General features: G+C 54.0%; 8 protein-coding genes across 8 annotated transcripts; 4 read left to right on the top strand and 4 right to left on the bottom strand.

Annotated features, from left to right (window-relative positions):
* Positions 1–523: 523 nt before the first annotated feature.
* BBA_07603 (SAFF domain-containing protein) lies at positions 524–3,559 on the top strand (the record flags this gene model as incomplete). Its single annotated transcript, XM_008602700.1, has 6 exons — positions 524–562; positions 676–768; positions 876–961; positions 1,035–1,741; positions 1,812–2,750; positions 2,805–3,559. 6 exons carry the CDS (start codon positions 524–526, stop codon positions 3,557–3,559), a joined length of 2,619 nt encoding a protein of 872 aa, XP_008600922.1.
* Positions 3,560–4,193: 634 nt separating this feature from the next.
* On the bottom strand, positions 4,194–6,579 carry BBA_07602 (spindle assembly checkpoint component MAD1; the record flags this gene model as incomplete). Its single annotated transcript, XM_008602699.1, has 2 exons — positions 4,194–6,392; positions 6,457–6,579. 2 exons carry the CDS (start codon positions 6,577–6,579, stop codon positions 4,194–4,196), a joined length of 2,322 nt encoding a protein of 773 aa, XP_008600921.1.
* Positions 6,580–7,401: 822 nt separating this feature from the next.
* BBA_07601 (mannose-1-phosphate guanylyltransferase) lies at positions 7,402–9,138 on the top strand (the record flags this gene model as incomplete). The annotated part of the gene is made up of 3 exons (XM_008602698.1): positions 7,402–7,479; positions 7,607–7,693; positions 7,870–9,138. 3 exons carry the CDS (start codon positions 7,402–7,404, stop codon positions 9,136–9,138), a joined length of 1,434 nt encoding a protein of 477 aa, XP_008600920.1.
* Positions 9,139–12,504: 3,366 nt separating this feature from the next.
* On the top strand, positions 12,505–12,972 carry BBA_07600 (uncharacterized protein; the record flags this gene model as incomplete). The annotated part of the gene is made up of 4 exons (XM_008602697.1): positions 12,505–12,606; positions 12,661–12,668; positions 12,722–12,803; positions 12,862–12,972. The coding sequence occupies 4 exons, from the start codon at positions 12,505–12,507 to the stop codon at positions 12,970–12,972; spliced, it is 303 nt and encodes a 100-aa protein (XP_008600919.1).
* A 569-nt stretch (positions 12,973–13,541) lies between these two features.
* BBA_07599 (C-type cyclin) lies at positions 13,542–15,131 on the top strand (the record flags this gene model as incomplete). The annotated part of the gene is made up of 3 exons (XM_008602696.1): positions 13,542–13,765; positions 13,846–14,053; positions 14,127–15,131. 3 exons carry the CDS (start codon positions 13,542–13,544, stop codon positions 15,129–15,131), a joined length of 1,437 nt encoding a protein of 478 aa, XP_008600918.1.
* A 173-nt stretch (positions 15,132–15,304) lies between these two features.
* BBA_07598 (phosphoinositide 3-phosphate phosphatase) lies at positions 15,305–17,069 on the bottom strand (the record flags this gene model as incomplete). Its single annotated transcript, XM_008602695.1, has 2 exons — positions 15,305–16,895; positions 16,972–17,069. The coding sequence occupies 2 exons, from the start codon at positions 17,067–17,069 to the stop codon at positions 15,305–15,307; spliced, it is 1,689 nt and encodes a 562-aa protein (XP_008600917.1).
* Positions 17,070–18,559: 1,490 nt separating this feature from the next.
* BBA_07597 (uncharacterized protein) lies at positions 18,560–18,888 on the bottom strand (the record flags this gene model as incomplete). Its single annotated transcript, XM_008602694.1, has 2 exons — positions 18,560–18,604; positions 18,664–18,888. The coding sequence occupies 2 exons, from the start codon at positions 18,886–18,888 to the stop codon at positions 18,560–18,562; spliced, it is 270 nt and encodes an 89-aa protein (XP_008600916.1).
* Positions 18,889–22,751: 3,863 nt separating this feature from the next.
* BBA_07596 (endoplasmic reticulum protein) lies at positions 22,752–23,832 on the bottom strand (the record flags this gene model as incomplete). Its single annotated transcript, XM_008602693.1, has 4 exons — positions 22,752–23,287; positions 23,345–23,568; positions 23,695–23,710; positions 23,766–23,832. The coding sequence occupies 4 exons, from the start codon at positions 23,830–23,832 to the stop codon at positions 22,752–22,754; spliced, it is 843 nt and encodes a 280-aa protein (XP_008600915.1).
* Positions 23,833–25,006: the final 1,174 nt, after the last annotated feature.

Genomic DNA, 25,006 nt, shown 5'->3' with positions numbered 1-25,006 from the left:
CCGCTTTCAGGCGCTGAGAGATGGATGTGGCTGTTGTGGCTCGCTGTAATATAGAAAAGCTCGACATCAGAATGGATTAAAATAGGAGTTTAACGAGAACTAGCGCATGATCAAAGCTTAATTGATGAATCGTGAATAAATTGAAGCATGACTGACCCAAAGTGAAGCACCACCGTTCACATCAAGCTTTAGAGGAGCACGTCTCCACAATTTGCTAGCCTCATCCCAAAGAGAGCTCTTTCTCTCGCCCCCCAGACCTCCAACACCCCGTCGTCATGATCAAGACACTCTAATAACAAGCACACACCAGCCCGAGAAAGAGCCCGCGTCTCTCTGCGTCTTCCCGTGGGCATCAGCGTCGTCCCGCCGCGACTCTCCTCCTTTTCTCGGTCTGCCTCATCGGCCTCGTCCTCCCTTCTTTTTTTTATTTTTCTTTGCACGCCCTAGATCTACCAAGTATCTGTATTCCCGCCGCCGCCGGGCGCCGCAGCCAACTCCCTAGAAGAAGGGAAAATCCCCCGCAATGGATGACCTCGCCAGGGCCGAGTACCCGGCCATGCTGGTGCGTCTGCTGTTTTGTTTTCCTCTGCCGCGGCTCCTGTGCTGTTGTAGCAATGGCTCAAGGCATGGTTTCGTAGTGTTGGCCTTTGTGTGTCGCTGACTGTCTTGCTTTAGCCGCATCTCCAGCCGAATCAGGCTGCACAGGTTCTCAACGACCGAGTCAAGCGCATCGGCAAGGTAAACAACGAAATCGCCGACTGGCTTCAGGTACGACTGCCTCAATCGCAATTCCCTTGCATCGATGCGTGTTTCGCTTTGTGTCGCAACAATCATTTCGTCTTCATCGTCGCAATACTGACTACTGTCTTGTCTAGGAGCGCCGTCGCATCGAAGAACAATACGTCGCCAATCTGCGCAAGCTTGCCCAATTCAGAGTCCCCAATGCGCAGTCAGAGCTTGGGTATGTTACTGCAACGATTGAAATACCAACCCATCACATTTATTACATCTTGATGCTAACCCTGCTGGCGCAGCGCCTTCCAAACGCCGTGGGCTCGTATCATCGGTGCCGTGGAGCGCATCGCCCAATCTCATCACCAATTCGCCGACGGCATCGAGCGCGACGTCGAGCTGCCCCTCCGTGGCTTCCAGCAGCGAAACGACGTACAAAATATCCATACAATCTCTGCCAACCTGACCCATCTCGGCAAGGACCTTGAGGACGCCCACCACCAGGCTGACAAGCTGAGCAAAAAGGGCAGCAAGACCAGCGCCCAGAAAATCGACGCTGCTTCTACGAGACTCGAGATGGCTCAGCAGGAGTGGGATTCCCAGGCGCCCTTTGTCTTTGAGACGCTCCAGGCTCTCGACGAGTCACGCGTTAACCAGCTTCGAGACGTCCTCACGCAGTACCAGACGCACGAGTCCGACCAGGCGCAACGAACACAGACCATTGCCGGCGACGCGCTCGCCGTTACCATTGAGATTGAAACAGAGTCGGAGATTCGCGGTTTCGTTCAAACCACCATTGGCGACCGACCGGCCGCTCCCACTAGAAGCTCGACACGACGTTCGTCGGTTGGACCTGCTGCAAATAACGCTGTCCAAGCTCCAGCTGCAGCGTCTTCTATCAATCGCGAAACTACTTTGAACAACCACAACAACCTCACCCCTACCCCCTCTGCTCCGCACTCAGTGCCCGAGGAGGACTCCTTTAATCCATCACCGCCACCTCAAAAAGGTATGCAAAATTGCGTTTCTAATACCATTCATGCTATGCACAAGGGAGCCCCACTGCTAACGTCACCTAGAGTCCAAGCTTCGACGACTCGGGACCATCCTCGGCGCCGGAAGACGTCGCCAGAGTGTCCACGGCTTTGGACAACTTGGATCTCAGAAAGCTGGTGCTCCTAGTTTCGGCCGCCTTGGCAGTAGCGGCCGTGGCATATCACCCCGGGCTTCGGCCAGCAACCTCAACGAATCGTCCAGACTGTCTTCTCTCGCTGAAGATGGACCCGTCTCGCCCATCCGCCCCAAGACTGGCGGCGACAGACCTAACGGCCTCGCCAATGTCGATACAGACGTACCCGCTCTACCGGCCCTGACCGGCTTCAATGGAACCTCGACCGGCTACGCTGAGCCATCATCACAAGTCCCCGCAGCCCGGGCCTCGTCGCCGCAAAAAGACGCCGAGGGCTTCACCGTCCGAGCGCCCATGGACGATCCGATTAGCGAGGCGCAGAAAGAAGCTGCCAGCGATGATTCTGAGCAGCCGTTCAAGCTGAGCATACAGAACCAGCCGATTTCCGAGGAAGATCCGGACGAGAAGCAGGCTGCCCTCTCCAGCGTGGCCAACACACTCAAGCTCAATTCGACTGCGCAGCGCTCCCGCACAGTTCGCGGCCGCCGGGACGTCAGAAATACCATTTATAACCCGGCAGGCGGCCTGCCCGAAGCGCTCTCAGACAGCTCCCTGGGCTCCCTTCCGCCGCCGCCCAGGCCCATTGCGGCCTCCTCGATTCTGACCTCGGAGCCAAGCACCACTGCTGTCTCTGATTCGCAGTCTGTCCGATCGGGCACCTCTCTCGGCAACTTTGCGCACGTTAAACACCCAGACATGCACGAACCCGGTCTCAACTCGTCCATTATCGAAACCGTATCTGCTCACTTTGAGGACGGCGAGATTCAAAACGTTTCAATTGCTGGAGAAATTGCCTTTGCCTACAATCGCAACGACGCCAACGACAAGAGTAAGCAAATCCCAAACATCACTACACCTGCATCCGTGATACTAACGTTCTAAGCACATGAAACCATTCGTATCAACAACTTTGCCCGTCTAGAAAAGATTGGTCCCAATCGCATCTTTGTGCAAAATGCATCGGTGGAACAGCCAGACCAGTTTTCTCTCGATCTCACCCACATACCCAAGACGTCGACGGCGTTTTCCTACCGCGTCTTTGCTGACGACACCAACAATCCGCAGGCGCTCAGCGCCTTCGTGCCCCTGCTTCTCAAGCCCGTGTGGAAGCCTCAAGGCGATAAGCTCGGCCTGCTGCTGCAATACCGGCGCAACCCGGCTTGCACACTCCCCTCTGACGGCGGGCCACTCACGCTGCACAACGTCGTCGTCGTCGCCACCTACGAGGGCCGCGCGTCCGGCGCCCAGACCAAGCCCAGCGGCACGCACCTCAAGGATAAGCACCTCGTCTACTGGCGTCTCGGCGATGTGACTCTCTCTGAAGACGCAGACGCCGCGCAAAAGCTGGTTTGCCGTGTGATTGGTGGCGGTGACGGCGCGGAACTCGGGCCCGGACGCGTAGAGGTCCGCTGGGAGTATGTGTCCTCTGCTGACAGAAATGCGCCGGCCGGGGCATCGGGCATCTCGGTCGCGCGCCTAGTGGAGGATGTCAAGGGTAAGGGTAAAGAAGTGACCGCCGCCGCCGCCGCGAGTGATCCGTTTGCCGACGCCGATGCGCCGACGGAAGAGAGCGCACAGACGTGGATTGACGTACCCCTGACGAAAAAACTCGTCAGCGGCAGATATGAAAGCAAGTAATGCAAAAATGTCATTCTTGGCGGTGTTTCTTCTTCTTTCCTTGTCCAATTTTCTGGTTATTGTTGGTTGTATGCGTTGGGAACACTTCATATTCTTTTTTACCTGTATATGGGAGCAGCAGCACGTCGTTAATTCTGCCTTTTTATTTTTTGCACATCACTTCTTTACATTACCGTCTACAGCTTGATAAACCCTTGCTTACCCTGCTTCTTCTTTCTGTTTTTTTTTTTTTTTTTTTTTTTTTTTTGCACCAGCAAGACGCACACCTTTTTGTCATCTTCTTGTCAACCCCCCTTTTGAGCGCCATTACTTGATAGCAACCCCGACTCGGGACTTTTGTCCCCCTCCTTCTCGTATCATCATTTGTATCATGCAAGCATTGTTGTGTATCGAATAATTTCTAGAATCAAGAAACAATCTTGTAAATAGAATCGTTATACATCCAATTGATTATATTGAGATTCATGGTATTGAGATGGCCTGGTAGTTAGTCTCGCCTTTCGAAATACAGAGTTCAACGCCCCAAAATATGCTGATATTTGATTTCCCGTCCCCAGTTAACAAAAGCATGATACAGATTTTCCAAACACAACCCTGACGTATCCAGTGTACATATATGCAGTGACATTTCCTTCTACTGCTGCTGCTGTTCCTTTGCATTATTATACTCTTCGTAAAACTCGAGCGTCAGCGCAGCCAAGAACCCCGGGATGCACCCCTTTTCGCGGACCCAAAAGCTAATCTGGTCGGCGATGCGATGCGCAAACTTGCTCTTGGGTCCGCCGCCAACCTTCATGGTGCCGCGCTCTCCATCAAATACAATCGAGTTTTCGTGCTCGTCCGTCTGCGACGGGTAAAAAGTGCTCTCGACGCGCATCTTGCCGTTGGGAATAAATGTCACCGTCCAGCCGAGCGTTGAAAAGATGGCCTCTTTAAACTCGTGCGACTTGCTGCCCCAGACCTCCTTGAGGCGGCGCGCCGACTTTTGCGCCGATGCCGTCTCGGCCTTGGCGGCAGCAATTTCGCGCTCCATGGCACCGAGCACCGATGTGGGAATGTACGCCACCGTCGTGGCCTTGCCGTGCTTGGACTTGAGCGTGGCGAGGAGGTCCTTGTTTTCCTTGCGCAGCGCGTCGAGCGTCGCGCGCTTGATGGCCTCGTGGTCCGATGTCGGGTTGGAGCGAAGCGAGAGCACGCGTGTCTGACTTTGTGACTTGGCCGCCGTGAGCTGCTCACGACTGACGTGGAGCTCCTTGGCTTGCATGGCCAGCTTGGCCTGCAGGCTAGTGAGCTCTTCTTGCAAGCTACGATTTTTGCGCGTCAGCTGTCCGAGCTGCTCGCTACTGTCATCGCTGGCATGGGGGCGCTTAGATCCCGCGTGCGGCTGTGGTGTGCTCGGTGCAACGGGAGCGGGTTCTGTGGAGGAGAGTTGAGCATGAACGGTTTGCAGCTCAGTCTTGTAGTTATCAACCAAAGCTTCGAGTTCTTGTACGCGATTAGCGCGGACCTCGTCAAATTGCTCCGGTTGCATGGTCTGATCCTCTGTATCGAAGGCTTTGAGCTGAGCACGAAGGTATTCAACCTCCTTGAGTGCGAGAGCCTTTTGACGCTCAAGACGCATGCGAGACTTGTCTGTAGATGTGGCGTTGGCCGACACCCTGGCACTTTCCAAATCCTCTAGCAGTTGTTTCCTTTCCTGCTCGAATGATTGAATCGTGTTTTGTAGTGCAGTTATTTCGCCGCGCAAAGTCCCGACTTGGTCGGCATAGCTTGCCGTGGTATAGCGCTCTTCTGCCAATGCACGTGCCATCGCTTCGGGGGAATCGAACTCGCCCACGCCAGTGCCTGTCGAATTGTCGAGATACGAGGTCCATGAGCGTCTCTCATCTTCTAGACGCTGTCTCTGTAGCCTGGCTTCAGCTAGTTCGTCCTCGAGCATCTCAGCAGCTTCCACTTTTCGCTGCAGTGACCTCTTTTCTTCTTCGACAACCTCAACAGCCTTGTTGATAGAGCGAAGGTGCTTCAGCTCGGAGAGCTGGTCACGATTCGTGCTTTCAAGGGTACGAATATGATGTACCTGCTCCGACAGCTCGCGTTTAATGGCCTGCATTGTGTCTGCGTCCCCGGCTTGCGCCTTTAGACGCAGCACGTCGGCTTCGAGAGCCGCGACCTGCGCATCACGCTCCGCGACCTGGGCTTGGGTCCTTTGAAGAACTTCCTCGCGTGCGTCGCTTTCGTGGCTGTAGTCCTCGGTCGCTCGCTGTAGTGCAGCTACCTGCGTTTCCAGGTCAGCAAGCTTCTTCTTGCTGATTCGTTCCGCGTCGTCTTTGGCAATGATGAGATCCTGCAGCTGCTCTTGGGCGAGATTGGCCTCATCCTGTGCAGCACGATACTTGCGCTCCATATCCTTGGTAGACTGTTCGCCACCATCTTTCAGGGCATCGAGCTCGGAGCGCATTTCCTCGAGCAATGCCTCTAGTCGGCTTTGCGCAGCTTCTGCGACCTGTCGCTTTTGGGACTCATCCTGCTCTCGCCTTTTTGCCTGCTCAACCTTGTTGTTTTGTTGCGATAGAGCTATTTCCTTTTCCGAGTCGGCTGTTTGCATGCGGTACTGCAGCGTGCCAATCTCAGCCTTGAGGGACTCAATCTCTCTCCTGTATTTTTCATATTCGTCGGCATCGGGCGGCGCGAGGTTCTCTTTGATGCTATCGCGAGAGCTCGGCCGTGTCGAGTCGGCTTGGCTGGGGCTGCGCTGGGACGATGCCCGTTGGTTCGGTTCGGCACCGGTCAGCGGGTTGTGGGATGACTGCTTGCTGACGCGAAAGGACCCAGGCTACAGGCGGTTAGATGTTTCTTTGTGGCGTGAAGGATGCGTAGGCCCATTTCGTGAAGCTTACTCTTAGAAATTGGGGTGCACTAGGTAGCGACGATGTGCTCGCGCGCATTCGTGAAGAAGCCGTCGCAGCTGTTGCCTGGCGACTTGAGGGACGCTCCCGAGACTGGGGCGTAGTGCGTCTCATTGTGAGGATGATGCGACCATGCGAAGCACAAGAGGCCGAAGCGCTACACGATTTGAGATGGTGTGATGGTCGGGTATCGTATATCGGGATAAAGGTTTCGACAATCAAGACTTGGCGGCGTGTGGCATGTAAACAAAAGCTGGCGCTCATCAAGAGAGCCGCGGTGGGGCAGCCTTTTATGCCGAGTGCGTGGGACAGAGGGCTCGCTGACAGCTGGCAGCGTGTTTGCACTGGAGTTCGCAGTTGGCAGAGGCTTTACAACTGTGTGTGTGCAAACACGCGCAATCACGTGAATTGATTTCAAAACACCTATTAATCTTCTTTTTTTCGAGATGCCCTCATTTTCTATTCATGTGCAGCCCCAAAATATTGAACAATTTCCTCTTCGTCACCACCACCCTCTTCAAATGCAAGTCGCGCCCCTGGCCGGAAAGAGAACAAAGTCAGGCAACCTTGGCTCCATCTACGGGTACCCCGTCCTCGCCAGCCCGCCGCTGCCCGCCTGACCCTGCGTGCCTGCTAGCGTGTCCAATCTGTCCCTTGGAAAAAAGGCTCGTCCCCTAATAAAGGTTAACTAACACCAGGGTAGCAAATTTCCTTGCAGCGCGCCTCCTGGGCACTAATACGACGTCTGAGTGGACACCTTTGCGGCTTCGGCTCCCTAATAATAATAATCTGCGCCATCTCGACTTAACTCTGCCTCCTCGCATTCTCTTCTCCTGACGACGTTCTTTACCCGCTCCGTTCGCTTCTTCGTCTCTCGCTACAGCTCGTACTTCTTTCACCCTCTTCATCTGAATCGGCAGTAACACTTTATTAATCATGGCGTCCGTATCCGAGTCGGCGCTTGTCGCCATTGCCGCCCAGCTCAGCCAGGTCATGGGCGCTCTCGAGAAGCAGGTGGGTTGCACCCTGTGTACTATGTTTTTGCCGTCGAGGGGTCGTCGGGAGTCGCTATCGCTGGCGCACTGCCGCGCACCCCTATGCGCGCAAACGTCAATGATTGCGATTAGCTGACACGCTATAGAACAATGAGCTTTCCGAGCTTCGCAACGAGTGCTCTGCTCTGCGCACCCAGAATGCCAACATGGAGCGTCTCCTCCAGGACAATGTGGTAGGTGATGCCTTACTCCTATCTCGATATTGGTGCCCCACTCTGAAATTCCCCATGCGTCTGGCCTCGCTGAGTGTTCAATACTTGTCGCGAATCTATCACCAGTTATAGCGATTCCTCATTCTTTGCCAATTCGAAGTTGATCTTCTTGCACATTCCATACTGACCCGTCACAGTCCAAATATGACAACCGCAACCTCAGCCTCTCCCACCCCTCCCCCGCCTTGGAGACCTCATCGCCTTTCCTCTCTGCCACCTCTCTCCCCCGCGTGACCTCTACTCTCACCTTCAATCCTCCTGGCGACCAGCCTCTCTTTACTACCGCCTCACCCGCCTATGAGATTCCTGGCTTCTATGTCGTCATCCCCGCTGGCGGTGCCGGCACCCGTCTCTGGCCTCTGTCCCGCAAGAACCACCCCAAGTTCCTGCTCGATGTCTCTCTCTCTGGCCGCTCCATGCTGCAGGCCACCTGGAACCGTCTTGTTCCCCTGACTGGCTCCTCCCGCATGACTGTCGTTGCCGGTCCTGCTCACGCCGAGGCCATCAAGGGCCAGCTCCCCCAGCTAGAGAACGACAATCTTTTCACCGAGCCGGGTCCCAAGGACTCCATGGCCGCCATCGGTCTCGCCGCCGCCATTCTCGCCGACCGTGACCCTGATGCCATTATCGGTTCCTTTGCTGCTGATCACATGATCTCCGGCGAAGATGCTTTCCTTGGGGCCGTTCGCGAAGCCGCCAACGTGGCAAAGTCTGGCTACCTCGTTACTATTGGTATCGCGCCGTCTCACCCCGCCACCGGCTTCGGTTATGTCCAGCTCGGAAAGACTCTCAACGACCCCGCTGCTCCTAGCGCCCGTCTCGTCAGCTCCTTCAAGGAGAAGCCCGACGCTCGCACCGCCGCCAAGTACCTCGCCTCCGGTGAGTACCGCTGGAACGCCGGTATGTTCGTCACCCGCGCTGCTACCCTCATGGAGCTCGTGCTAGAGCACTGCCCTGAGCTCCACGCTGGTTTGGTCAAGATTGCCAAGGTCTGGGACAATGAAGTTGAGCGTGCCAGCGTCCTCGCTGAGGTCTGGCCTACCCTCGAGACCATTGCCATTGACAATGCTATTGCTGAGCCGGCTGCTGCTAAGGGTAAGGTGGCCGTCATTCCCGCCACTTTCGGTTGGGACGATGTCGGTGACTTCTCCTCCCTCTCCGAGATGCTTCCCGCCGAGGCCAATGCTCCTCGTGTTCTTGGTGACAGCGAACTCGTCGTTTCTGAACAGACCTTTGGTGGTATCATTGTTCCTGGCTCCGGCCGTCTTGTTGCTTGTTTGGGTGTTGACGATCTGGTCATTATCGACGTTCCCGATGCGCTCATGGTGACCACGCGCGCTCGTTCGCAAGAAGTCAAGACGCTTGTCAAGAAGGCCCAGCGGGCTGGTTTCGCCAATCTTATGTAGAGATGTTGTATTGATGAAGTGTCATGGGCCCTGTGGCATGAAATAATTGAAGATGATGCTTGCCAATGGGCAAGCGCTAATATAAGGCATCTTGGGAAAGGTATTTCAGCTGTAATTTATAGTAGCGTGCTAGCTAATCAACCACTTCACTTCTCTTGTAATGCAATAGCTTGAACCTTGTGCCAGTACCCGAAAAACACTATGTCACTCATCTTCCTCGCGATTGATGATTGAGAAAACTGGTGAGTATCCGAAGAGTCCTTTGGTCTGTCCAAGTAATTAGGCCACGACCCCATACCGCTATGACCGCCAAACTTGCGCTAGGTGTCATTCGTCCAAAAGCCGTTGAAAATGCAGAATTTTCACTCAGTCTTTCACATGAGAAGTAAGGAGGTGGCTAGTTCCCGTGAGAGATCGCTTTGTCACATCAAATCCGGGTCTATCCAGTATGAGCCGGCTACGCCAAGAGTGTGAAGGTAAAACTTTGCATTGAAGTTGCAAATAGCTGACTAAACTGTTTTACCTTCTTTTTTTTTGTTTTTTTTTTTTCAGAATCTCCTCTTGGAGATTTTCCGTCTATTATATTCGAAATGGCTGCTTCTTGATGAATCCCCATCCCGATCTAGTGGACATGAAGAATACCTAGCCCATCTTCAGCTCTATAACCTTGATGCAGTAGACCCTCGTTCTCCAGAGACCCCCCGTGGTTTCTGAAGCCCTGTTGAACTTTTCAGAAGAGCAGGCCTTTTGAATCAAAGTTGAGATGTGTTTCATTGTGTTCCGCATCCTGGTCAGCGATAGCTTCGACTTGTTTCTTTTCCTCAGGCTTGTACACTCCGTCACGACAAGCCAAGACTTTGTCGTAGATTACGTTGTAAAGTTAATGCGACCGTAGTGGATTTTCATAAAGTCTGGGGGGTTTTTTTTTTCTTTGAATAGAGTGGAAAATCCGGCAATGAGTTGTCGTACATCTTGATACCCAAAGGTGTAAGCTTCTTCGTTATCGAGAGGGTGCCATAGTTTGATGGCTTTGGCTATGCTGGAGGCGTAGGCTTCGATTTCGATGGTATGTTTCTTTTCAGGCTAAACATTCGGGAGACGTATGACATCAAACGTATGTGCGCATGCCATATAGAGTAGCCACTAGTTGCATCTCGATATAGAATTACCCAGAGCGTGGCAAAAGGAGTGTTGGCATGAGTAGGTAAGGACTGTGTGAGGGCAAAAAAAAGACGAATCAAGACTTGTAAGACATAGGAGATGAGTTAAAGAGCGACGAGTTTTTGGTGAGTGTGGAAGCACTACAGAAACCAGAAAATCGTTCTGCTCGGTTGGAGGGCTAAAGACGCTTTATATGCGTTGACTTGGAGTTTAACCCTTGATTTAATTGTATGTGGCGACAGGCGGCAGCCTGATGGACTGCAAAACCTTTCTATCATTAATCATGTGGCTAAGGTTAATCGTGTAAAAGACGCATTCAATTACGCGCCGGCCATCAATGGTGTACAGTGGCTGAAGTCAACTCAGCCGGTAGCAAACCATGGCCTCGACTACGGGTGATGGCGTTTCTTAGTGTGCAAAGTTTGAAGCGCTCAAAGCTACTGTATCTTGAAACTTTTACCCGTTTCCATCGAATTTGTTCAGATATTGATCAGAGAGGCAGTCATCCAAGACTGCCCTTCTCGCCGAAACTACCCGAACCCCCCAGATTAGTCGCGGTAATATGTGAGATCGTTTGCCGTAATACAAGAGATGGTCAATAAGCCACTCGCAGCCACTCGCAGCCACACGGCGAAGCTTGGGTGGGCAGAGTCTGGACCACGATGCAGTCTCCAGTATATCAATTCTATTACGAATTTATAGAAGCACTTTTCAGCCCATTAGTTTTACTTCGGTTCACAATGACAATGAGAAAAAAAAACCTCTCAAATCCCTTCATCAACACTCATAGTAAACTTCAATCAATATGCCACGTGTCAGCTTACACACAAAGCACGTTATACACGACGATCGCGCTTAAATCCATACCCTGTACTACGATGCCGTACTGGATTTACTGTCAACTAGTTCAAGCGTAGCCTGGCTGCCAAAGACGCCGAAACCTAACCTCGTCCTGGCCGGTCCCCGCTAATACTTGCCGAAGACATTGTTGCCCTTGTGATGAAGGATATCAAGGCATCAAGAGGGGCCGTAGAGCGACCTTTCTCAGAATTACAGAGGACCTTCTCAGCGGCCAATACGGCGGATACGCTGGCCGATCAACATTACGGCGCGCTGGGCTATATCCGCATGTCTGAAGAAACGGCCCAAAGAAACGGCCCAAAGAAACGGCCCAAAGAAACGGCCCAAAGAAACGGCCCATCGCGGTGCGACGAGCCCCTCGAGCTCATGCGGGGTCCCAAATAAACCCCTCTGCCAAGAAAGGGCTGAAAGACTACACTTCCCCACAAGCCTTTGGTGAAAGAAGCAAAATCGAGCACCGAAAGGCAGGGGTCATGCCTTGATGCAGCGCGATGCCTCTTCAAGAAGGTCGAGATGCTGGGGCAGATTTTAGAGCACTGGATTATGCATATCCCTGAGGTTGCATTGCGGGTGGACTGACGGTTTCTCAGCTCCCCCATTTCCAACATGGATCTATTGGATTCGAAGGTATGTGCCAAGCTACCGCTTTGATGGTCCGGTAGTTGAGTGAATGCTGAGAACGGGCAAACAGCCCGACATGATGGAGCTTGGATCTGTTGAATCAAAGTCGACCGATATGGAGTAAGGGCCGCCTGCTGTGTTATATGTAGTCTACCTGATCTTGGATCATGAAGTTTTGTGATAATTGTGTACCTTGCCCCATTAGTGTAATGTCGATCTTTCTGGCGGGCCCTTTATGCTAGGTGCTAGTCGACGCTTTGCGGAGAGACCGCTCCGACATCGTGAACGAGCAGATGTTGAGAGCAAAGAAGTCACATGGTGAGCTTGAATGGCGGTATTCGCATATTGGATTGTTAAGACCACCAATCACGCCCTTTGAATCTGCATTCGGCCCTGCCAAGCGCTGACTCGTTTCTTGGCTGCACCGGGGCATCAACAGTAGCGATGATCCGATGCGTTTCTGGGACCACACCATGGCCAGCTCAAGAGGGGCGCGCTTTCAGCTCTGGAGATAGACTCGTATTTTGGTATGCTCGAGGTCATGCTGTTGTGCGTCGACGGTTGAGTGGAAAGGGCTGGCCCGCGGGTATAAATAGGCATGATGAGCCCGGTGGAAAGAAGAACATTTGATAGCATCCCAATCACTCTACTTTCCAATCCACTTACTCCTCCCTTCCGCTTCTTCCATCGATTCTTTAGCACGATACATAGCTTCTTGACAATATGAAGTTTGCCATTGCCACCGCTTTTCTCGCTGCTTGCGCCAGCGCTGTTGAGATGAAGGCTTGCAGCAAAACCAACATGGGCGGTTCTTGCACTGCCAAGGTACGTGCAACCTATTCTTGAACAGTGGCCACATTAAACTAACTCTTTTTCTAGACTTCCATGTAAGAGATTGTCTCTTCCGTCCACCACCGATGCAGTTACTGACAACAACCAGGGGCTCCCAGTCGGGCAGCTGGAACTCGTACAACTTCCGTGCCTCCAGCAACCGCTGTGTTCGTGTCTGCAACGGCTGCAGCGTATGTGAAAAAATTCGATTCCCCGTCATTTGCAAGAGATTTGCTAACAAGCATACAGAGCCTTGGCTACCGCTGCCAGACCTATTCCAACAACAACATCAAGTTTACAAAGTTCATCATCTTTGACTGGGCTGGCGGCAACGGCCCCGACTCTACCACTTGCTGCTAGATTATACATAGCTCATAGAAGTGCGCACCGAAGATGTGCAACATGACCGCAACTTGTCAAGACATTTGATTGGCCTTGGTGCTGTGCTTGTGCAGGGTACTGCGTGTGACGACCTACCTGGTCCAATCATGGCTAGCAGGATAGAAGCAATAATTTCTAGAAATAGTGGATATTCAAGAAAGTCTGAATTTATACTAAAAAGATCAGTAAAATACAATTCACAGAGCTGCATAGTATTGCGCTGCCCGACATGCCGACTTACACGCCCAAGCTCCGGACCCCACGCTCCACTCCCGACAGCGGATCCACATCAAAAGTTGCCTCTTTCCAGCTTCCTTCAACTCGAGACCCTCAACATCATCATTACGACTTTTCTGGCCAAGCGACCGCCGACCACATCAACGCCAAAGTTCGCTACAAGATTCTTACCTCATTTAATTACGACATGATACCCCAATAAGTACGCCCTTGCCCCCCCTGGACACGCCAGCGCATCGCCGCCCAAACGGGGTCCGACAGCCCCCAACTCCAAACCGAGCAAGATATCTTCCCCACGACACACACCAGCCATGACACAACCTGCTGCTGCGCCGACGACGCCGGTCAATGGCAGCGCCTCGGCCAAGCCCAAAGTTGGTCCGCACCCGGGCTTCATCTCCAGCTCCAACCAGTACTCGTCAGAGACGCGCATCCGGCGCATGTTCCGCAACAACGGCTGCGATCCCGCGCGCGAGGATAACTACCGCCTACAGGGTGTCCAGCTGATTGAGAATGTGCGAGAGCACCTCAAACTGTATGCTCCTAACCCCGATTAGAAAGCCTTGTGTCCTGTTCAGCGCTGTTACTAACCTGGTCTTGCTCCGCCTACACCAGGCCCGTTCGAACGTTTGATACCGCCTGCATCTACTTCCACAAATTCCGACTCAACTTTCGCGACGCAGAGTACAACTGCCAGGACGCGGCCCTCGCGTCACTGTTTGTTGCGTGCAAGGTCGAAGACACGATTAAAAAATCCAAAGATATTCTGGCCGCCGCCTACGCCGTCAAAAACCCTGACAAGCCTGCACCGACCGACGACAAGGTATGACGAGTCGCACATCCCAGTTCCCCCCCTTCACAATGACGGAATAAACTGAATTTAGTCGTCGTCTTAGATGTTTGACCAAAACGGCAAAATTATCATCGGCTTGGAGCGCCTCATCCTCGAGACGATTGGCTTCGACTTTCGCACGCGGTACCCGCAGAAGCTGCTCGTCAAGATTGTGCGCAGCATCCTCGGCGCGTCCAACGAGGCCGCGCGAGCCTTTTACGCCACCGCGTACGCCATGTGCATCGATATGTACAAGACGTTTGTGCCCGTCAAGCGCACCACCTTTTCCATGGCCATGGCCGTCGTCGAGCTCACCGCGCGCCTCACCGACAATAGCAGCAGCAGCAGCAGCAGCAGCAGCAACGGCGGAGGCGGCGAGATGCTCGGCCGCGTCGAGGCGTTTGCCGCCCAGCGCAGGCAGTACGCCCGCGCGCCCGTCATGGAGACGATGCTCGATCTGCTCGACCTCTACGTCCAGCACCACAAGGCGACAAAACTCGGCGCGCGCTTCGACCTCGCGCGCTTCATCGACATCAAGATTCAACTTAACAAGGACCTCGACGCGTCGTACGCGCCGCGGTATCTGTTTCACTGCCAAAAGTGCGAAATCGACGCGCCCGCGCCCGCGACGCCCGCGGCCACAACTCCAACGACGTCAACGCCAGCGACGACGGCTGCGTGGCCGGGCGGCGACTCGTCGGTGCGCAGGTCGGCGCGCGGCCAGGACGGCACGATGCGCTTCGTGTTTGACCCCGAAGCGGCCAAGACGGAACAGGACGCCGTGGCGGTGCACTTCAAGGAGGAGTACGAGGAGTACGAGATTGAGGTTGAGGAGCCGGTACCGCCGCCGCCGCCACCACCGCCGGAGCAGCCGCGCGGCCCGCGAGACGGTCGTGAGGGCGGCGGCGGGGGTGGACGAGGGCCAGGAGGAGGGCATGGTGGTGGCCGTGGTGGCGGCGGCGGTTACCGCGGCGGTGGGCACAGAGGCCGCGGCGATCGGAGAGGGGAGCCGTACGGAGGACATCGCGGCGGTGACCGGTATCAAAGAGGTCGAAATCGTCACCACTAGCGGGCAGTATGGAACAGGACGAAATCGTCACCACTCGCACACTCCCCCTTTTGGAATTTGTACAATAATGAAAAAGGACGGCTGTATTTTTTAATGTGCGTTAACAATGTAGCTTTCATGACTAGCGTGTATATGTACATGTCTATAAAAAAAACTGTTTACGTTTTGTAATGCTACGTCCTTGTCGCTTCTGGCCGCAGCTCCTCGCCTGCGGCATCGCTCGTCTTGACGCTCTCCAGCGCCACCACGTCGTCAGCATCGTTGCTCGCCGGCCCCTTTTTGTGATGCCGCGGCAGCTCGGCGCTCAGCACGCTGCTCGCCCTGCTTATATCCGCGCTCGCGGGGCTCTGCACGCGCAGACCAATGTCCTTTTCCTCCATGTCGTCCGGTCCCGCTGTTGTAGTATCCAGTGCCGCCGGCTCTGCTGCCCCAACAATATCACCACCACCACCACCACCACCACCATCACCACTGCTGCTGACACCGGTATCCGCAAACCGCCACACGACCGACATCTTGTCTAAACAGCGGCTGCCCTTGCGGCTCGTGCCCTTGATGCCGTCCATGGCGTCCCACTCAATCGTAAAGACGCCGTCGGCGTCTGGCGATCCGCCTTGCTCTGGACCGTTGCCCTCGAAAAAAGCGTTGAACCAGACGTGCGCGACAGACGACACCATGGTCAAGCCGATGCTCTTGTGGGTGCGGTTGCGCCGCTCGACGGCGACGCAGACGTCGCTGGTGGGGACACGGATGGGCGTCGCGGGGCGGAAGAGGACAGCCATGCCGCCTGGTTCGGCCTCGCTCTTGCGGCTGCTGGCGCTGGACAGCTTTGACGAGGTGGAAAAGGTCGAGGCGCGCGAGGCGGACGCGGTGGACTCTTGCGTGGGCTGTTCGGTGATGAGGTCCGTCTTGGACTTTGTCGGCGGCTTCAAGTCCGCCGCCGCCGCCGCCGCTTCCTCCTCCTTCTTGTTGGCGGGCTTTGCAGTGGCAGTGTCCTCGTTGTTGGTGGCGTCTGCAAATTCGGCCTGCGCCGGCGCCTTGGTACCCGAGGAGTAGCCGGCCATTTCCCAGACGAGGTCCGAGAGGCCGCCGTCTGCGGGCGCACCGCCCTGCACGACCTGCCGCTCCTTTTTCTGAAACGTGTGCAGCGAGCAAATCCTTTTCCCGTCCTCGGCGAAGCCCTCGACGTCGAGCTTGACGCCGTTGCGCAAGCCCCACGTGTGAATCTCGAGAATCTCAATCGGCCTGTCCGCGTACCGCTTCCCGTGCCTTGTCCAGCGATCCACGTAGCGCACCCACCGCAGCTGCGAGGGTATCGAGACGCCCGCGCCAAACATGGGCCGCATGCGGCGCTCCGTGAACCTCGCCAGCGCGTCCTCCGCACGCCAGCCCTCCTCCGCGACGAGGTAGCTGACGCTCGCGGTGCCGCTGCGGCCCTTGCCCGCCTTGCAGTGCACCACGACGACGCGATCCGGGTGCCTCTTCTCCGTGACGCTGCCGCCGACGCCGTCGAGCGCCCCGCCGTGCAGCCAGTGGCGCATGCTGGCGAGGATGCGCGGCATCAGGGAAAACGGCGGCGGGTGGTGGTCCGGGAACGGGTAGTGCCGGATGCGGTCGTAGACGAGGTGGTCCGGGTAGCCGGTGCCCTCGGCGCGAAACTCCCAAATGGCCCAGTCGGCGCCGTGCTTGGCGTCGAGAAAGGTGACGAGCTGGTCGAGTGGGTTGCGGTAGGCGAGCTTGGGGTATGTGTGCGAGGGGCCGGAGCTGTCAAGTCGTCAGTCAAGGTGATCTTGGACCATGGGGAGAGGGAGAGGAGGTATAGGCGAGTTTGAGGACGTACGTAGCGATGATGTGGTCAGTCACATAGCAGAGATCGAGGCCGGCCTCTGAGTGGCCCCTGCGCGGGCCGGCGACGAGCTGCCGCAAGAAGGAAGCCATCGAGACAGTTCCTCAGAAGTTTCGTATCAAATATTTACAGGAAGGACCGAGTACAAAAACCTGGCAGAATACTTGTAAGGATGTAAACCTGCTTTAGCGCCCAAAAGCTTGTGGGAGATTAAACAACTCCACGGTCGTGGCGCCTAGCTGTCGAGTCTGAGTCTCGGTAAAGGTGGCTTGATTGTATCCTTCTTCGTAAACTGAATGCAAGATTGATGACTATCGGGTTGACCGTTGATGAATTCCCGGCCCCGTCCCGTGGTTGTCAAGAGCACAAACTGGTCAGCCATCATCGACGTCACAGATACGGGGAGGGGTACTTGTGTCCAGGCGCGATCGGCGGCCTCCAGCCAAGTACCTGGATCCCTCCGCTATAAGGGACGGGTGGATGATGCGGGCGCGTTGGACCTTTTTAGCGAAGCGGCTGTGCCTTGGTCGCATGCTAATTAAGCAATATACAACGGTATTCTAGGCTCAGACCACGACTTTTAGGTATTTCGCTAACCAGGTTGTCTGTTATTCCTGGAGCCAAGCAGGTACTTATACTTATTGTGCCCTGCCCACTCCACTAATTATACTCTAGCATTTTCAAGTACAACATCACAATTAGATGGTAGAAATGTATTTTTTTATTTCAAATATACATTCCTTCTTCAATCACTCAACTTACTTGTGCCGTGAGCCGTCTCTTAAATCGTGACCGTGGAATGTGGTAATCAGACTTGAGGATTCTTGAACATGTCCTCAGGTTCAGCACACTGTCTAGTCCAGGAACAATGCTCCAGAGATATTATGAGCATCAGCAATTCAGACGAGAACACTGTTAATTTCCTTGCAGAAGCCCAAATTCCAGGTTCAGGCTGCCTGGAAGATTCTGAAAAAAAAAAAACGACCCTTGGGCTCGGAGCTCTGAGCCACATATCTCGTAGAGCCATCACCTTTGGACCTCATGCGCAGCGCTACATTGTCGCAAGACTTGTATGCTTGAGAGTAACCTAGCCACCGGGTGAACCTGATTCGGTGTTATCAGCCGCTACTACTACAAGACAAGGCTCGAGAAAAAAGAAGGAGCTAAAACAAATACGGAATTCAGACCGAGACAAAAACGACACTGAGCTTCTAGCCTGTCGGGTCTTGATCCATAAGACTAGTATATAATCCTGAATAAAAACCAAGCAGCACAATTATCCCCCTTGACTCATCTATTTACAACACGAGTTTGATTGTCAATTTCTTCAGGTGTTTACAGCACGAGCCCTTGACTTTGATTTCTTCAGGCGGTTTAATCACGTGGACCACAGTAATCGCTGCATATCTGTTTAATTGAACTCGATGTTTCATAGAGCTTGGACAGCTGTGTATTTATGTCTCGCCAATTTGACTATCAAGTGGTGCCAAGAGCCGTCACCCCCTGTGTGCTCGACTTAGATGCCAGTCTACTGTACGCCAATCGGACATGGCTTGTCGCTCCATCGTTCATGGTCGATCATTTAGAGGAGCTTGACGCAGTTGAGAGCAATAACATTGATGAGACCCTAATCAAGTTGTCAGTATTGTGCGAAATGTAAAATCAGAGTTCAGGACGTTGACTTACCGTATTACCACCGGTGTCGCAGCAGTAGGCTGTCTGGCCGGAGTTGCAAGTGCCGCTGGCAAGGACATTGCAGGCAAGCTGACCAAGGATCGGAATGGCAGAATTGCAGCAAGTAACGTTTCCGGTTTTGCCTTTGACATTGCAGTTGCCGGCTCCAGCGGGAGGGTTGGTGGGGGAGGCAGCAACAGCGGCAGCCAGTGCAATAGTAGCAAGGGAGAACTTCATTTTGAAAGTGTAAGGAGGTATGTAAGTTGTGTTTTGGGAAGCTGGTATGTTTTGAGATTGTAAGATGAGTGAGTGATGAAGAGGTGGTAGGTAGGTATCGTTGACGGAAACGCATGCTTTATATAGTTTTCGTGGCCCCTTGGAAGCCCGTCTTTCGCCTCTGCCCAAGTCATGGACGTCAGATAACAATTGCCTAGGACAGAAGTGATTGATACTCGTGCAAGCCATGTAACATAGACTCTTTGATGGCATTGGTTGGCCAGGATGTCACGCCCCATCGACTCAGCTTCATCTGGTAGAATGTTATTTGTGCCGCAGATTGGAGCATCTCTCATGGTGCTGATCAGTTCACAAACGATGCGAGCTGAGGATTGAGCGGAGCCGCCATCTAGACCTCGTCCCAGAATCCTGACTTATTGCCCCAGTTCAACGCCACTGACAGAGATGCTGTTGCCAGGTTTTGCGTTGGACAGCCTGCGTTTGGTCACGGACGAGATTGCACAGGATAGTTCCGTCCCTTCCTTACCCTTCCTCTTCCTTGTTTCCCCTTCTCCTACTCATCTGCAACGATGACATGAAGGTGAAAGCCGGCACGCAGACCTCGTGAGGCGCGTGTCAACCCTCGAGCGCCGCTCTGCCTTGGTCAAGCCGCCGCCCCCAATTTGAGTAAGCAGCTTGACAGCCTCAGCACGATAGTGTCTATTCGTATTGGCACGCTAACCCGGGGTTGCATCGTGGCATCCCCAGCAAATCTTTGCTTCTTTGATGCTACGGCTTGTCTCCTGCATCGAGGCTGATGGGGAGGAGGCTGAGGAGGAGCTCAGGAGCTTTTGGCATTGACCATGCTCAGCGCGGTCATCACGCACTCGCCGCAAGTCTCGACCCTTTCTTGGTGAGCGCCATGGCGATAGATCTTGAATCTGGCTCCTCCCACCCCCCTTGCACCAAATCACCTTTCACAATTCGGTCATCGGAACGGACCATCGGCAGGAAAGAAGCTCAACGATTATATTAGGACTCGCACGCTTGCCATGTGGTAGGGATGCCGAGTCTTCCTTCTGACGGGGACTTTTTGTCGAGCTAAGACCGCCGGCTCTCGTAGAGAATGCAACCTGCTCAGTCTATTGACGTCTATTGACGTCATTGAAGTCGTGCAGGAGGCGAAATCGCGAGTCAAGGTAAGCTTGCCTTGGTAAAGGAGCAAGAGGCAAGAGCCAAACTATTGCGCTCGAAAAAGGCCTTGATCGAGTGCCGAATGACTGCCAGTGGCTTTTGGCGTTTTCGGTACTGGTCGTCGTGCCGTGCCTGTTCGAAGCGACCAATTGGTGGTCGCCGCTGGATGTGGCTGCGGTGACTTTCCGTCACGGACACTCCACTTTCAAACCAAGAAAAGATGATCGTGGCTGATGAGGGAAGGGGGAATGATGCCAGCTGTGATCAATCTGGGGGCGGAAGCAGGGGCTCCACTAGCATCGTCAAGCACATTCGTAACCTTAACAATTTTTGGCTGTGGCATTCGCGGCTCGTCGCCATTGACAGGAGGGTTGCCTCCGAGCTGCCCCGCCACCTCAGCTGACTGTGTTGCAGTTTTGATCTACACGTGGCGTTCAGTTTATTTGATGTTGACGCAAAACTAGTAAGATATCTGCAGTAGTGGGATGCAATGCAACAATCTCGAGACGGGACGACTCGTGTCGGCAATTCTCCGCTACTAAAAAATTGCTTTGAGCTTGTCTCCATACTTGCGGGGAGCCTAGACTCGAACCTACCACGTCTTCATTGTCCTCTCGACACCGAAACTTGTTTCTCCTGCAACTGCGCAACATTGGGGGGGGGCTGATACAATGAACTGCAGCCGGGCTTCCTCCGTCCGCTGCTCTTCATTTTCTGACGTACTGACAACTAGTCACCGGCCGGGTCACCGGCTTCCTCCTTAAGTGACGAGAATATCTTGGAGGAAGTTGACGCCACGGAACGGTAACTCGTCGAGGTACGTCACCCAATTGCGTCTCGATAAATTACAGGGCTCATGGGGTGATTCAGTGCCGAAGTGCCGCAAGGGGTCGTCAGACTTGTCGCAAATCATTGATATCTTGAGTGACTTCCCGACGCCATGCATATAGGGCTGGTGCATGTACGTCAGCCCCTCAGCAGGCCAAGGCGGCATGCGCCGCAGGAAAAGATCAAATCGATCGCGCTCGAAGCCCAGCACGTCAGAGAAGCGGTGACTATGCCGAAAGACGCGGGTCTGCAGTACCGGTCCGAGAAAGCCACGATAGCAGCGCGCGGTTTCGTCAGTGATGGGCTCTCGAACTTAGAGTCACCGGAATAGCAGTTTATGAAAACATCTCTTGTCGGAGCTCCACTGTCTTGAGAAGCAGTCTGAAGATGAGACTCGCAAAGTTGGTATGAATTCCTGTCCTGTGCTCCTTTCCTTACGTAGTCGTCGATAACGTAGACCATTAGCATGTAGTCGAATACGTCTCCAGTAGATCAGCCCTGGTAGTCGAAATGTTGGACCCATTGCCAAAGTACTGGTCCAGAAACGTCGGCATGTTTTTCTTCTACAAAAATTACCCCCTTCAAATCTGAATATGTAAAAGGCGCCGCGCGACGTATGGCTGCAAAATCGTCCAAGACGGCCGAGGACACCAAGCGAGTGAAGCAGTCGGAGGATGCACTGTACCAGGTGCGAAAACCCGTCGTAGCAGCTGGGCGATAGCGCAAAATGATTTGCAGTTCCTGGCAGAGGAACACTGCTTCAAATCGACCGGATAGGCTCGTTCGGGAGCGTTCCGAGCATGATGGCATTTCCGGTCAAAGGAACATGAAAGATCAGAGTTTCTGTTTGGATATGGGGGTGCGATTTTGTGAAAGACGGCTGTTGGGGCCGCCTGCAAACGCAGTCCAAAAGTAGTCACGGTCAACGGTAGTTATATTCGACAGGCAGATAACGTCAATAGTGCAAAGTTGTCAAACAGTAACAACGCCAACGAAAGCACAAGCCCATGCAATAGATGGCAGGCATCACCAAGTGCAATAGGCATCCTGTGCCTCGTTTGGCAAAAACTGCGACCATGGCCAAGGGGCATTTGCGAACTGGCCGATTCTGCTGGTCGTGAGGTGGGGTTTGGCAAAAGACACCGAACATCAAGCAAGCAAGGAAAGGAAGAAAAAAATTGAGAAGGGACGATAGCAAGGACACGAGCGAAGGGGGTAAAAATGGAAAATCAGGGAGAGAAAGGAGGTGGAAGGTCGAGGTCGAAAGCCGCATACCTAATGGCCAACTCTAGACATGTCGCCCAGACGTGGAAACGCACTCCGCTAGATAATCACTGAACATGACGGTCAAGGACGGAATCAACATGTAAAAAGAAAATTTAATTCATGAACAAGTCATTTACGAATACAAGAGTATCCACTGCATACCTTTCTTTTCTTCTTTCCCTCTGATCATCAACATCTACCGCTGTCACAAAGGTGGTGGGCAAGTAGGCCGCCGCCTACATGCCTATGCTTCACCTCTTCACCCAGGACGTCGAGTCTCTATGTGGTGTACCGTTTCCATCAAACAGAAAAAAAAACTGTGTCTTGCCCTGAGGACCCAGAACTGTGAACCATAAAAATATCATTGACCCCGTGCAGCGTCGATTTAATCATCAAACCGGTTCCATCTTGCTTTTCACCGTAGGCTGACTGCTGATGAGGCAGCCGTGTTGGCGACACTGTAGAAGCTCTTCGCGGCCAGGATCGCAATCCCGGTCAATCACCAGCATCCGTGTCGTAATGTTGCGCAGTGCTCGCCAACGCTCAAGCCTAATCAGAGTCGAGTAGTCGTCGCCATTGCGTCGCGCTCAAGTTGCCTAGGAGGTCTTCTTAGCAGGACCGGCACCGCCAGTGTAGCGGCTCAGCTCGGTGGCATCGCGGAACTGACGGGTGTAGTTCTTGACGCTGTCCCAGATCTGACGGGCCACGGGAGGGGTGCCCTGGGCGGACACGAGAGAGTCGACGCGAACGGCGAGCTGGCCAAAGGTAGTCTGAACATGGCTGTTCTGGGCGTAGCGGGCGCGGAGAAACGTAGTGTAGAGGCCGAGAAGGATCCAGGAGCGGCGCTGGAAGAGAATGGCGGACAGAACGATGCGGAACCAGAGCAGAACCTCAAGGCCCGATACCACAGACATGGATGAGTCGTAGTATTCCTTGACGAAGGCGCCAATTCGGTCAGCCAGTGGGCTGGACGTCTTACGAGGCGAGGCGCCATCGGCGGCAGGAGGCGCAGGGCTGATGACTGGCAGCAGGTTGGCGCGGACGTAGGTGGCAGCATTGAAGGTGGAATAGACGCAGTAGGGGATGAGCGCGAGAGGGTACTGGGGAGCAATGAGCCAGACGAGGGCCATCACTGGTCATGTTAGCCGAAAAGATCAGACGAGTAGGCTTCGTCAAGCCGATTACGTACAGAGGTACTGGATATTCTCATCGCCAAGGAGGCCGATGACGCCGCCGGGCAGCTGGGTGCCAGTCTTTGCGCGAGACTTCTGGGTCTTGTAGACAACAATGCCGTAGGTGAGGGCGGCAGCAACAAATGAGGTGCGGTAACAGAAGACAGCCATACCGCCATAGTAGTTCATGCGCAGCCAGGAGAAGCTGTAGCGGAGAGTGGTGATGATGAGGGTGAGGTGGCTGGAACTTGGTTAGCGGTGTGGATGAGGATTGCGGCGCATGATGCCGAGTCTGCAAATTTAGAGCCATATATGGGCGAACGGCGTATGCTTCAACTCAGGTGTTAAGGCAGAAAAGTCAACGTACCCAGCGAACCAGGCAACTGCGACGAAGGATTAGCGGGTGGCTGGGAGGCATCGGGTTGAACATGTGCTTACACTGGAGGGTTTGCGCGAGCGCGAGCAGGCGCTCCTGAAGGGGAGCATCGGAACCGGGAGCAGGCATTTTGAGCTTCTGCACTCGGCGTGTTTTTGGTAGTCGATGGGCGGACGGTAGCTGGGCGTCGTATTGTCGATGGAAGTGGCGGCGGTGGGTGAGGCTTGGCTTGTGCTATCCTCGGTCCCAGGCTCGCTCGGCGGCTGCAACCGGTCGACAAGGAAAGGGGAAAATAGAGAGACCAGAAGCCTTGAGCAAGAGTATGCAATGCGATGCTATATCAGATGATAACGATGCGGTCGTGGAAAATCGTGCGGCCAGGCTACCGAAAAGATGGTGGGATGCTAACGGAGGATGGAAGAGGAGGAAGAAGACAAGAGGCCAGGGTGGTGACGACTTTGGGGCGGAGTAGCTTGGATTTTGGGCGCTCAGGTCAACCAAGCGCACCAAGCTAAGCTCCGGTAATCAGGAACAGGCGGGCAGCTGTTTTTTTCTCGCTCCTTCTAGGTACCTTTGCTTGGACGTCTTGTTTGGTGGAGCCAACGGAACCATTTGTCGGCTGCGACTCTTATCTCTAAAATTTTACAGTGGACTTTGGATTGTATTTGGACATGCCATCACCATTTTAATAGCAATTGCTGCTGGGACTTCTCAGAGGAAACCCAAACAGGTTTCGAACGGTGCCACCAAATAACCAGCAAAAACCTTCCAAAGTACCTGGATGCAGAGGTAGCTGAATGGTGGGGCACCAACTTTTCGTGGTGCAGACAGTCTTGGGCGCTAAAAGCTCGTATGGGCTCTAGCCACTGTAACAGCTTCAGCCACAGCAACACTGTGGCTCAGTGAATCAAATCTCTGTATCCGCTTCATGTCGCTGGCTGCACTTTGAAAATAGGTAAGGTGCCCGAGCTGCGTGGTAGTCTCCGAGCTTCAGAGCATCTGTACCACGTGAGGCGAGGTCCGTCCCGTCGATCTCACTGATTAACGGCAATATGAGAGCAGCAGCAGCAGCAGCAGCAGCAGCAGCCAGGTGTCGACAATCACATTACTAGCATGAACCCCGGTATCAAGCCGCTCGACCACACGATACGCAATCTGCCAATCAAATATGACCGAATGTCCAGATAGTTGCACGCTACGTTCACGCTTGCTAAGTCTCCATGAGGTCACAGAGGGACTGTAACCTTTGTCTACGGTCTCATTTCAGCCGCGCGGCAAGATGACTTCTGTCTGTGACCGGGAA

The sequence above is a fragment of the Beauveria bassiana genome (genome assembly GCF_000280675.1).
Source record: "Beauveria bassiana ARSEF 2860 unplaced genomic scaffold BBA_S00026, whole genome shotgun sequence".
Taxonomy (NCBI): Eukaryota; Fungi; Ascomycota; class Sordariomycetes; order Hypocreales; family Cordycipitaceae; genus Beauveria; species Beauveria bassiana.
The sequence above is the reverse complement of the archived record's forward strand: the minus strand, read 5'-3'. Positions and strand labels throughout refer to the sequence as shown.